Below are 13950 nucleotides of genomic sequence, written 5' to 3'. Positions count from 1 at the left end.
AACTATCTGATCACCAAGTTCTGTTGACCCTGGAATAGGACAGAGGCTACCTGCTAACTAAAGAGTCTTCCAAGAATTTCCTTTTGTTTTCAAAATTCTCAAACTTCAACAAATATTTTTTGGCCACCTTCTCTAAGTGGCCACCTTCTGTAAGTGACTGTGTATGTGAGATAGATAGATAGATAGATAGATAGATAGATAGATAGATAGATTAGATAGATTAGATAGATTAGATAGATTAGATAGATTAGATAGATTAGATAGATTAGATAGATTAGATAGATAGATGATAGATAGATAGATAGATAGATAGATAGATAGATAGATAGATAGATAGATAGAATATATAGAGGGCCGGCCTGGTGGCCCAGGCTGTTGGAGCTCTGTGCTCCTAACTCCAAAGGCTGCCGGTTCGATTCCCACATGGGCCAGTGGGCTCTCAACCACAAGGTTGCTGGTTCAACAACTCGAGTCCCACAAGGGATGGTGGGCAGCGCCCCCTGCAACTAAGATTGAACACAGCACCTTTTGCTGAGCTGCAGCTGAGCTCCCGGATGGCTCAGTTGGTTGGAGCGCGTCCTCTCAACCACAAGGTTGCCGGTTCAACTCCCGCAAGGGATGGTGGGCTGTGCCCCCTACAACTAGCAACGGCAACTGGACCTGGAGCTGAGCTGCGCCCTCTACAACTAAGACTGAAAGGACAACAACTTGAAGCTGAATGGCACCCTCCACAACTAAGATTGAAAGGACAACTTGACTTGGAAAAAAGGCCTGGAAGTACACACTGTTCCCCAATAAAGTCCTGTTAACCTTCCCCAATAAAAAAAAAAATTCTTTAAAAAGAGATTATATACATACACACATACATGAATATACAAGTCCTGTGATCACATGAGAGGTACCTGTAAACCAGTGTTTCTGAACCAGGGACAATTTTGTCGCCCAGGGGACATTTAGCAATGGCAGGAGACATTTTTGATTTTCCTGACGGGGTGGGAGTGCTAGCAAATCTAGTGGGTTGAAGCCAGAGATGCTGCTCAACATCCTACAATCCCCAGAACAACCTTCCACAAGAATTCTCCAGCCCAAAATGTCAACTGTACAAGGTTGAAAAACCCTGCTGTGGATGCTACACGATTAATGAAGCTAGAAGTCCTGTCTCAAGGAAGCAGCAATGTAGGTGAGAGAATTAATGCCACTACCTTTATCATTGATAATAATGCACATTTCCTGAGCACTTACTATGTGCCAGGCACTGTGCTTGGTGCTCTATGGGTTACCTCATTGAATCTCCCCAACAATCCTATGAGGTGGGTACTACCGTGTTTCCCCCAAAATAAGACCTAGCCGGACGATCAGCTCTAATGCGCCTTTTGGAGCAAAAGGCGCATTAGAGCTGATCGTCCGGCTAGGTCTTATTTTGGGGGAAACAGTATTATTATCCCATGGCACTGATACTCAGGAATAGCTTACCCTATGACCTCTACATTTTCCTACATTATGATGATTGGGGTGCACGTTGGGGAGGGGGGCAGTAGAGCTGGGCGTTCAAAGTTGAACTCTGCAACCCAACAGTTGTGGGTTCAAATCCCAACTCTGCTACGTCTTGCCTGGATGGCCTTGGACAAACCCAAGAAAAGAAACCCAAGGAAAGCATTGGCGAGGCTCAGAGGAGTGAGGTCACAGAAGAAAGGGAAAGGGAGCCCTAGAGGGAAGGAAAATTCTATCCATGACTGGCTGTGTGCGATGCTGGGAGGGCAACTCTAAGCCTGAGCCCAGGACAGCTGGGTACCAAAGAGCACCCATAGGCCAGGTCAGTCCACAGCCACCCCCAGAAACAACTCAACCCACACACGAAGAACAACTCTTCCTCCATCGCTTGGCAGCTCAGGGGTGGTAATTAAATAGGAAACAGTACAGATTTTTGAAGCCCAGGCTGGTTCATGCACCAGGCTCGATGAGATGGCAGTACAATAAGGATGCTAAGAAAAGAACATGCCGCCTGCCCACACATTGCTTGCCTACTCCTCCTGGCCACATCTCTGATACACAGCCAGTTATCCCATGGAGAGAAAAGGCACTTCTGAGCAGCGGGTGTATGTAGCCACCCACCCACACACAGCAGTGCTGTCTCTTCAAGCACGAAGCCAAGTTTGGGTTTTCCTTTTTTTTTTCCCCAGCTTCTATTTTCTAGAAAAATTTACTCTGAAATCAACATCTCTTCCTAATATACACATCTGCTTTATAATTATGGAGGCCCAACGAGTACTGATAGAGGGAATGGCATATGACACAGAGGGACGGTTCAGCTTGGTTGTTCCTGCTGCAGCAAAAAGAACGTGGGTTTTCAGGGGTTTTTTTAAATGTTAGATGTGACCTAAAAATTGTCTTCCATGTAACTTCAACATTTAAGTAACAAAGTGATAAAATGCAGTTTTCCCAATGTCTATAAATAATCCACATAACTCCAAAAACACCCTTAATAAAGCTATCAACAGAATGCTTCCTATCAAGAGTGTACAATCTATACTTCCATCCGGAAAGCAAGTATATGCGTTGAGTATTCTAATCACTACTGTAATCATTAAGATCACACTTAAGCATCAAGCCACCCATTTATTCCCTTAGGAAAAGGACCCCAAGTTTGCAGAAGATGCCACCAATTCACAGATCACACACATCGCAAACCACAGATATTCTTGAGATAACCAAGAATGGACACTGGCGGCTAAAACGAGGGAATCAAAATTAGCTTAGCAGAGGGCCCTACCTTAATTGTGGCCAGCAGCACTAAAAATACTTGCAACTGCAAGATGTAGCATGGTGCAAAAAAGAAAAACCTCATCAGCACTGTTCCAAAAATATACTGGCTTTTAAGATGGAGCATTCTGAAATTTATGAACTAACTTTATAAACCAATTTTAAAACACACAGTGGAACTCCATCATGAACACTTGAAAATATCAAAAATACTGCTCTCCTTTGAAAGAGTTTCAGAGTCTATCCAGCTTTGGGGCTCTCCCCCCCACCCCCAACAGCCGCCCCCCCACACACAGCACATACTCACACATACATACACCCTGACGCACACACATAACCAGCCGTGGACTCCAGATGAATTAGAGCTTTTGCTTTGGAATGATTACTATGCCATTCAAGAATCATTTATTAAAAACCGTGTTAATAAAAGCAGAGCCTCTCATGGGATCTCTGATGAAGTCACCTCCTCTAAGCTAGTGCCTAGCTTTGCAGGTTAATTTCACTGACACATCTCCACTTCTTGCCTGGATGGCTGCAGTCACCCAACTTACTTCCCTGAATCAACCTGTTGTCGCCCTACTAGCCACCACGCAACCTCAGAGGGATGCTTTGTAAAAGGAGAACCAGATATTCCACGTCCCTACTCACAATCCTGCAGAGGCTTCCTGCTCACTGCAATTATAGATGCCCCTCGACTTCCAATGAGGTTACGTCCCGATAAACCCACTGTAGGTTGAAAATATTAAAGGTCAAAAATGCATTTCACACCCCTGACCTACCGAACATCACAGCCTAGCCTAGCCTACCTTACACGTGCTCAGAACACAAATATCCAAAAATCACTGGCCACACAGAGTATCTGTTACCCTGGTGATCAGTGACCGCATGGCTCACCGGGAGCTGCGGCCGCCCATCATCACAAGAAAACAGTCGAAGGCCCTGTGGCCAGTGAAACCTGGGACAAGGTAAAAATTCAGACGTCCAAGTACAGTTTCTCCTGCGTGCATATCGCTCTCGCACCATCGTAAAATCAAAAACTCTAAGTCGAACAATCGTGAAGTCAGGGACCATGTGTGGAGCCCAATTCAAACCTAAAGTTCCTGCCTACCTCATTCAGACCTCGTTGCCCAGGCAGCCGAAGCTCCGGCCACCTCAACGTGCTGCTTCCCTGTTCACTGGACAGACACAGGCTAGTCCTGGCCTCAAGGACTAACGTGGTCATTCCCCATCTCGGCTCTGATTTATTCAGAGCCCCAACCACTATCAGAAACGTTCTTATATATGAGCTCATTTATCCTGTCTTCCCCCCGACAGAATGCTAACTTCTTGCAGGCAGGGGCAGTATCTGTCTTGTTCAGTTATGCCACAAGGCCTAGAACAATATGTTTGTTGAGTGAGTGAGTGAGTGAGTGAGTGAGTGAATGAATGGTGTGGCAAGACCTTCTGTGCCCCAGGAAGCCTGTTTAAAGGTCACGATGGGAGAAGGAACCCAAAATAAGCAGTGTGTTGAATTGACGCTAGCATGAGAAATCTTTCTGGTCCTTGCCCAGGAGATGCGCAGCATAAGTTCTGGGACAGCAATGTCACATACACACTCTTCTATCCAGAGGCTACTCCAGCACTCGAGGGGGAGCGGGTGACAGCTAGGCTGGGCACAGCGCACATGCTCCTTCCCCAGCATGGAGTTCCAGACTTCACTGGACCTGGATCCTACCAGAAGCCTCGAGCATGTTTTATGGAAAGTGCGGGTTTAACTGATGCATCACAGACTCTATTCAGAGTAAGAAATTGGATGGAGATATTAGGACATCTGTCAGGCACCCTACATGGAGCCCGATTCTCTCAATAGGCAGAAACCAGCAAGATGTCTTTATAAAGTGGAAGCAGGAAAGAAAAGAGAGTCAAAAGTACCCTTAGGCCATCCTTACCCCTAAATAACAATAACAAATATGAAATGCATACTCACTCTGCCCCAGGAGCTACCACTGCATGCTCTACGTGTCCCCGCAACAAACCTACCCAACAGGCACTATAATAACCCCATTTATATGTCAGGGAATTGTGGCTGAGGGCTGCTACATGCCTTGTTCACACAGCGAGGGGTGGAGCCTAATTTGAGCCCATTTCTATCTATTCCAAAACCTGGACTTTGAATGAGTGTGTTATAGTTCGTCCCAAAAAATAATGCTCATATACACTTTAAAGTTCAAAGCTAGAAAAAAGTTGGCCATTCCTCTGCCGTGTGCAACCTGCGTGAACTTAAGTAACCTGAGCTTCTGATCATCAGTTTTCTTACCTGTGAAACAGTAGGTCATTGCTGAAATTAAATGAGAATGCTTGTTGAGCACTTAGAATAGTGCCTGGTACAGAGTAATTCTCAGTAGAGTCAGCTCTTTCACCTTGATTATTAGGTGACTATAGATCCTGCATAATCTAGTGAAGTCATGACTGTTACAGGCCGGGTAGTGCAGTGGTCCTGGAGGCAGCCAGCTATGGGTATACGTCTTAAGTCTCTTACTATCTACAAAACCTCAGAAAAATAACTTACATTGCTGAGCCTCAGTCTCCTCATCTATAAAATGGGGTTAATAGCAGCTATCTCATAGAGTTACGGTGAGATTGTGGGACTTACTGAGACAATGCATGTAAGGCGCTCAGCATAGTTCTGGGCACACAGGAAGTCCTCAATCGATGACAGCTTCCATTAGCAGTTGTAGAAACTGTGCAGAAGGAAATGGTGTTATCCCTGGCCACTTTGGTCTAATTCAATTTGACAAATGTTCACTGAAGACCTGCCAGGGGCAAGACACAAGGTAGAAAACACGGTCCCTGTCTGTCCTCGATGAGCATTGAGCAGGTTGCCTGGACACAGGGGACAAGAATGAGATGCAACTGAAAGGCAGGCTGGGGTCTTGGCATACCAGGCTTGAAGACCAAGTTCAGGAGTGGCCATTAATTCTGTGCACACTGTGATGCTATTAAAGCTCTGAGCAGAAGAATGACATCATCCACCCGTGCTTTGGAAGCATTCCACCTTCTGTGGAGAAGGGATGAGAGCCAGGGAAACTAGAGGCAGAGAAATCAGCTAGGAGGCTACTGCAATAGTCCAAGCAAAAGTCAATGAGGGGTGGCGGTGTGGACAGAAACATGGGTATAGATGCAAGGGTCATCCTAGAGGCACAAGTTAAAGACTTGACAACTGATGGGATAGCAGGGGGAGGTAGAAAAGAGTTTACGATGACTCAGTTTTCTTGCCTGGAAGGGTAGGGAAAGTGGCAGTTTCTTAAAAGAAATGAGGAAACCAAAACCAGCACCTAGTGGCTGACTGAGGGAGCGAGTCTGTCTGTGTTGAGGACAGAGGTGGTGAGAAACTGGGCGAAAGCGTGGCAATGACGAACACAGGGCACGCTGAGGGGTAGGCCATGGGGAAGCAAGAGTTCAAACCAAGGGACTAAATGAAATCACCAAGAACAGGCTTACAGGAGAACCCAGGAGGGAACTCGAGGGAATGGTGTGTCCATTTCAAGGGTCTGTGACCGAAGAGGACAGCCGCGAAAGAGTGAGAATGGCAGTCAGAGGGTTTGGGGGAAAACCAAGTTTCCAGAAGAAAGTAGAAAGTTTCAAGACAAATGCGGCATCCCGTGGCAAGGCAGAAGTCACTGGAGTTGGCGGTTGGGTGGAATCAGCAGTTTCTGAGACAGTAATTCCCACAGAGCTAGTGAGGCTGAGGAGGACGCTGCGTGTAGGCTATTCTTGCTGGAAGTTTGTCAGAGAAAGGAAGGTGAGTGAGGTCAGGAGATGAAAGAGAAGTCAAACAGAGAGAACGGAGAGAAATCCACTTAGGCAAAGGAAGAGCTGCCAAACTGGCACACAGCTTGGGAACATATAGCACCATTTAGTCAATTACTGTCTTCTTCGGGGATCCGAGGCAACCATGCAAATTAGCACGTGTAGGCCAGCAGAAACGGCGCTTGACAGATCTTCGGGAGCCTGATCTTTGGGATGGGGCTAGGATGGTTTGGATTAGATTTCCTGAAGGGATCTTGAAGACGAATGAGAAGGCGGCAGGATGGTCCTGCCAGGCCTGCCAGGCAAACACGCACAGTCTAAATCGAGAACAGAATAAGGCAAGTAGAACAAAATGTGCTCGACGAAGAGAAGGAAGAAATTGAAGGATCAAGAAGAGAGACTCTAACACAACACACAGCGTGGAATGTTAGACGCCTGGTCCACAGAATGGCAGAATGGAAACAGCACAGGGCACCTGGGGGCAGTGACCATGGCAGGAGCTAGTTATGGGTTTTTTAACCTTTTTGGGAAGTACACCTTCGTGTACCAGAGCAGATTCTGTTACGGTTGCTGACTACGTTTTTCCAACTCCAAACACAGCTGAGGCTCTTTGCAATAGGGATCTGGCAGGGGTGCACACAATCACAGACACACAACGTGGTACAGCGTGGACAGACACACAGAGTGGTGACACAATGACAGACAGCCTTGGGCTGGACGTGGACAGGAAAACAATTTTTAAGAGTATTTTAGTGAAAAGGAGGTAGGGCTGATGAGAGAGGTCAGGCTGTCTTCCACTGGAATGAGCCATCCCAGGATAGATGACCGGCGGCAGCTGGAAGTACAAAATGCAGATTTGAATAGACACGGATCATAGAGTCATCAACAAACGGAGAGCTGCAGCCATAAAAATGATGTGGCTCAATTCACCAAATGCTTATTGAGCAACTTGTTCATGATTGGCCTGAAGATATGGTGACGAGCAAAGTCAACGCAGTTCCCTGTGCTCGCCAATAAGAACTCTCAGGGAGAGAGTATATATGTATGTGTGTAAACACACACACACACACACACACACACACCAGGTAAAAGTCTCAAAATAAGAAGAGTAAGAAATCTGAAAAATCCAAGAGCTGCACAGTCCATTTACTCAAGAAACTCGCAGACACGGCCTGTTGGTTCTCATCCCACCTGCCCCAACCCCCCTGCTCATCATTCCCCACAAGAGACCGCCACTTCTGACCAGCGTGTGACCCTGGGGACCTCACACAAATTTCCTAATTTCTCCTGTCTGTGGCATTTATACTTGGCAGCATAGCACAGTGGCTAAGAGCCGCTGCCGTCATGTAGCCTGGCCAGGTCCAAGTCCTGGCTGAGCCACTCCACTGAGCTGCTCAAAGCGCACGGCCTTGGGCAAGCTGCTTAGTCTCTCCCCGCCTCAGGTTCCTCACATGTAAAGTGGGGAGAATGGCGGTGCCCTTCCTTACGGGCTGCTATACAGATGAAATGAGTTCATCTGTATCAAATGCTTGGAACAGAGCCTGGTACCGAGCTGGTACCCTGTAAGGATGAGCCGTTGTTATCACTCTGCCTACCTGAAATTCTCTCTGCGTTCCTCTCCGCTTATCCAAAGCTGTCTTTTAAAACACCAAGCCCAATATGTTACCTTCCATTAGTGTGCTTATAAGCTCAGTTCCCACACACGTATTTAACGAGGGTCTACCGTGTCCAGTGCTCCAGGAAACGCACGACGAATAAGACCCTGCCCTGCCCAGGTGAGCAGAGTCGACTAGGGAAAATGGACAGACATGCCAACGAAGATCATCACTGTAATTTGGCAAGAATGGTCAACCGGCCTTCCCCACTGAGTGTTGCTGCATCGGATTTTGCCTTACTCTCCTGAATCTCCTAAAACAGGTAGATAGCCAATATGTACCGGGATATTCTGCAGCAAAGAAAGGGGTTTGGTGGGTGTTCCCTGAATTGTCTCACACATATATGCTTTGACTTGTTCAATTTGATGGAAAGGAACCCATTCTGGGCCTGGACCTTCTAATTCTATCCCCCAATCCACTCCACCCCAACAACCACCTTCTACCTACAGGTATTTGGCAACTGCATATTAATTTGTGGCTGGTCAGGACGTTTAAGCTTCTCGAGTAGAAAATTCCCAGGGCCTGGGAAGCTGGGTTTCTGGTCTGGCATGACTTTGGACTACATAATTATTGCTGAGTTCCTTTCCTATCTTCTTGGCATAAGTAGAAAGACACTATACATACATAAAACAGTGTATTAGTAATAACAAAAATAAAAGTGAACATTTACTGAGACTTTTCCATGTGCCAGGTACTAGACCAAGTACTTTATATATTTCATATAATCCTCCCAACAGCCATAACAGGAGGTGTCATTATTACCCCACTTTGCAGAAACTGACATGCAAAGAGGCCCTAGCAGAGCACGGAAAAGGCACCAAAAACTGGTTCTCTGAAAATCCGGGAAGGCAGTGAGGGCAGCCATCTTTCATCCCCCCCCCCACCAAGTTTGGAGGGCTGGCTCCAAAATGAAATTTTCAAATCCACCCAAAAGGAAAGGAAAAAGCCCTGAGCCAAAAGGAAGAGCAAGCCCCCTTCCTAAAAACAGCCTATTCAGACACTGTCATCCCACAGATTCCAGTCTCAATGAGATCCCATTGCTCCTCTAAGATTTCCAACTTCTCCAAAAGCGTAAAATCAGCATGTGTAAAACTAACACACACTATAAAACCAACCGGCTTTTTCCTTTGAGAGTTCATACTGAAGGTTTGCAGAAATGCACTGTTTCAACAAGAGCTTAAATAAGGTAGTACCTCAGATCTAGGAGGAAGGGGAAAGGACCTAAAGAAATGCACCCCACGCTGACAGGGAAGGGAAGAGAGCTGGGATCCATTTTATTTTTAAACCTTTAACACACTGATTTCTGTAACTATCCTACTATTGTAAAGTCCAAGCAAATAAAGGCTCACAGGAACATCCAGGCATTCAGAGCTTGGGAATTCGGTTTGGGTTACTACTGCTTAAAAAGAGAAAGAGGCACCAGACACTCACCCACTCTCCAGCACCAACTCACCATAACCCCACCCCAAAGACAACCAAAACTAGTTCTTGTAGACTCTCTCCTACTCCCTCCAACTCAAGCTGTAAGAAACTCCCACTAAAATCTCTGACATAGAATGCTGAAATCAAGATTCTCGTTAAACCTTAAAATAATAATGCACTCACTGGCTGGCTTAGAAATAGTGTCGGGTCCCACAAAAAGGACCCTAAAAAGTGACAAACGATCACAACAATTAAAATCATTCTCACTGCCAGAGTCTCCATGAAAATTCCTTGTTCAGTCATCTCCACCTCTGACCATTTCATTCAATTCACTGGTAACAGATCTAGGGTCAATTTACCCTGTGCAATAGAGCAGCATCTGCAATTTCCTCAGTGGTGTGAAGAGTGAGTAACAGCACAGGTAATCGATGTGTGTAAATAAAAACCTGTGACGCTGAACACAGGGAGGGGAAAAGGAGAAACTCAGGAAGGAAGACCAGGTCTCCTGGTGGCAATGGTGGGACCCCCAGAAAATGCCTCCCCCTCCCACCTCCAAATGAATTTTATGACTACATGTCAACAAAACGGCAGGGAATTCTAAATAATTCCATCCCTGCATCTCCTTTATTGACTTTCTAACTAATGATAACCTGACATAAGTCCAGGGTCACCTACATCCAACAGGTGGAGTGAATTTCTAAAATGGTGCTGTACGTTTTACCCATAGGGGCTGCCTGTGGCAGAACAGCCAAATCCGATGGCCAGATTACATTATAAGACATAAGATGAAGGGAAATCTTTTTTATTCCAACCCCGAATTGCCATGGAAAAGGCATTCAAATTCCCCCAAAGACGGAGACAAAAATTCCATCTTCTAGACAAGAAACACACCGTTTTGTTTGCATGGACTTTTTTTGTTTTATGAGAATCTTATTATGCATTCTGTTGGGGCATGAACAGGAGCTCATTTTATGCTCTAGAGATATATTTTGAACTACCAAAGGTGAAATAGCGTGTCTTCAAATACAGTGAGCAATATAAATACAACCTGGGGAAAAGGATCACAAGTAAATTAAATCAACAAATATTTATCGAGTGCCTGGGCCTTCACACTGAGATGCCCTGTCAGTGGGTTCCCTTAACTGAGCTTTTGGTGAAAAGCAGAAAGATGCGATTACAGTCTTCCAGAAAAAAATAAGCAATTAATCACACACTGCTTCAGATGAACTGCTGTATCTAAGATTCCTCCCCGCCCCCGCCCCCCAACATCATTCTGCTTTTGCCCCTGAAATCTAATTCCCTGCAGTCCTCTCTGGTTTTTCAGATCACTGATTAGCACCGTAAGCCAGCTTTCATTCTGACCCGGACAGCCCACTACTAACCAGAACTAGAACTCCCCACACACCTTCTGATCTGTGACCTTCAGAGTGCTGTGTGTGTCAAGGTTAAGCTGCCCACTAACCACACATCCTTTCATGTCGGGCCTCCACTTCTGCCCTGCTCTTCGACGCCAGTGCAAAATCTTGCAGCCTTGCTGGGCCATTTCAAATCCATCTGACGGCACATTCAACAGCTAGTTAGCTTTCTGCCTCTCCTCCCATCATCCAGATTGCTTTGGGGTTGCAGAGCGAATTAGTCAGAAAGGTACAGCCAATACTACCAAAATCTAACCCCAAATTGTAAAACCAGCCCACAGGCAGGAGGGAAAAAACAACCACCTCAGCATCTCTCAACAGAAAAATCTCTCTCAAATTCAATCACAGCCCTCAACCCTATTTCATAAGTGCCCAATTCCCCACAATAGTCTGAAATCTTTTCAGGAACATTACTGTCAAAATAGCACCCAAGGGGAGACACCATCCAAGAACCAACATGACATCTCTTCAAATTGATATCTAAGCTACAAGCACAACAAATCGGGAATGAATGCTACCAAGGAGAAAATAAAATTCTGCTCTTCTCCTAAGTGGGCAGCAACTAATTATCCAACATTAATCCAAGAGCCTCCAAGTGAGGGAGCCAGGCGTCAGGGGAATAACACAGCCGGTCCAAGACCTGCCGGGGGAACTCACAACTCTGAACGCAGAATGTCATCGGAATATCAGAATGAAGCAAGACACTGAGCTCCTACATCGAGGCTACTGCATGTTAGGGACATTCCAAGAGGCTGGAAGGCAGGACCCTCCAGTCCCAAGTGCCACGCTAACGCGTTGTTTCATTAGCTTTTTCAAGAACGGAGAAAGACCTATCATTTCGAGAGGTTTACAGTGATATTTCTACTTCCATTTTCTAGTCTCCTGGTTTGTTTTGGTTTTTTTCCCCCTGTGAAGCCCCGTTTCTGGGAATCCATGACTCGGCGACATCACACTCCCTCCCGGTGGCTCACGGTAACGGGGCTTTCTCTGGCCGCCAGTGCTATGCCAGCTCAGAGGCTCAGCTGCCAGACCCTGATCTTGCAGCAGACTTCGAGCCGAGGGAGCTGGGCACCATCTCTCTATTGGCGCTCTGGTACAGCCACTTGCAGCTCAGCTAAAGCTATCGGGAAACCTTGAGACACGGTTTTTAGGATTCTTTCAAGACAGCCAAGATAGCAACCTCCACCCACCCACCTGAGAGAGAGATGGATACATAGGTGGACAGATAAATAGATGGACAGCTCCTCTAAACCCTGCACATTTCTCCTTCCAGTGAGGATCTGAACTGCCAGATATCTCCCCCTACTTCCTCCCCTCTAAAGAAGAGCAAAGACTAAAAAACTAACCCAAAGTACCCAATTGACAATTACGACGATGAGGACAGGAAGAGATACCTTAAACACAGCCAAATGAGAATATTAACAGTCCGTCCACCAAAGCCCAAACAGGTCAACTGCTTTCCAAACGCAGGCTGACGAACAGCTTCCCTCCACCACACATCCCCCCACCCAACCACCTTTGAGCTCTGTACACCTTGCATCAAGGAAGGTCCCTTAAAAAGTCAAATTCTCACTTACTCAGATCTACCAAGAATCCCCAGTGCCTTGCTATACGAAAACCCCACAAACGGCAGTTCTTCCCCGGAGAAACCTGAGGGGTTCAGCTGGCACGGAGAGGATGAAACCCACGAATTCTTCTCTGGTTCATCAAAATTGGAGGTGTCATCATCAGACTTGAGGGTGGGAACGAAGGGGGGAGGAGCTGGTTAAAGAAAAACAAGAAGGAGGGGGGGAGAGAAAAATTCAGGCGGATTCAACACTGTTGCGGAGAAAATCATCTTACTCCTTCAGCGTTTGCAATGGCACTGCAGCGCCTGCTTTCAATCTCGCTCACACAGCATCGGCTCTTACAGCAACAAGAGATTAACCCCTTCTCTGCCAACATGGCCACCCACCGGCAGACAGGCTGCCTTCCCTACTGGGATAAACTGAAGGATAAACTCAAACAGGTCACTTGGTGGAACAAAAGCACTTGGAGAACTCATGTGAGCAAGCCGCTCATTCCTGATATTTCCAGAAAGCTTCTTCTACAGAGAAGGCATGCTGAATGGGGCCAGCTTGCCAGGTGACCTAACCCTATTTATTTCCTCTTCCAGACAGATCTAAATTATTAATATTTAGTGCTCATCACTAAAATGAGAGGGAATTTCTACGCCTTGTGGATTAACCAGAAGGAGAGGAAGGAGCCGGAAAGAGGGTTGGAGAGGCATGTACCAGTTCACGTTAGGAGAGCACTGCAGTCAGCTCATTCATGTCCGGATGAGTATACTCAGAGCTCTTATGAACCACTTTTTTTTTCAGTTCATTATCCCTCCTCCCCAGCTGAAGCATGGCCCCTGAATCCACCGCAGTTTAATCAGCATAATGAAACACCAGCCCAATAAAGTTCTTCCCCACGATTTACGGCTCTCCTGCGCGCGGAGGGTGTGAACGCACCGAGAACGCACGGATGGACATCTGCGTCCTACCTCGTTAAGGCATGACTCCTGGGGAGGAGCATCGTTTTATTTTCTCCACTTCCTGCAGACCTACTAAACTCTCTCAGTCAGGGAGGTGACACTCATCCATCAGTCACCAGCAGGCTGCCCTTTGTGGTGGGCTCCCGGGGGTGCAGCCGGCCAGAAGTGTTACCATGGCTGCGGGCTGAAGCGTCTGTGGCAGTCTGTGGCAGCCCCGCGGGCCGGCCGAGGTGGCTAGCTGGGCATCACATCCCCCGCAGTGCAGGCTTCATGCTCCCCACTCCGTGAGTGCGTGCTCTGGCTGTAACCCCACCTGGCCGCCTGCGTGACAGGGGCCAATGCTGATCCGAGTGGCAGAGCAGCATGAGTCACTGCTGGAGTTCGCCAGAGC

The 13950-nt window shown here is 46.8% G+C and overlaps 1 protein-coding gene across 11 annotated transcripts in view; it reads right to left on the bottom strand.

Annotated features, from left to right (window-relative positions):
• The window catches only part of CIT (citron rho-interacting serine/threonine kinase), a 211848-nt gene that overhangs the window by 82595 nt on the left and 115303 nt on the right, over positions 1–13950 (bottom strand). For all 11 annotated transcript variants that reach the window (XM_074321913.1, XM_074321905.1, XM_074321908.1 and 8 more), the window contains exon 10: positions 12619–12802. In XM_074321913.1, the coding sequence (XP_074178014.1) occupies positions 12619–12802 (184 nt within the window). The remainder of the gene's footprint in view (positions 1–12618; positions 12803–13950) is intronic.

This window comes from Rhinolophus sinicus, linkage group LG16 (genome assembly GCF_036562045.2).
Source record: "Rhinolophus sinicus isolate RSC01 linkage group LG16, ASM3656204v1, whole genome shotgun sequence".
NCBI lineage: Eukaryota > Metazoa > Chordata > Mammalia > Chiroptera > Rhinolophidae > Rhinolophus > Rhinolophus sinicus.
This window is presented reverse-complemented; position numbering and strand designations above follow the sequence as displayed.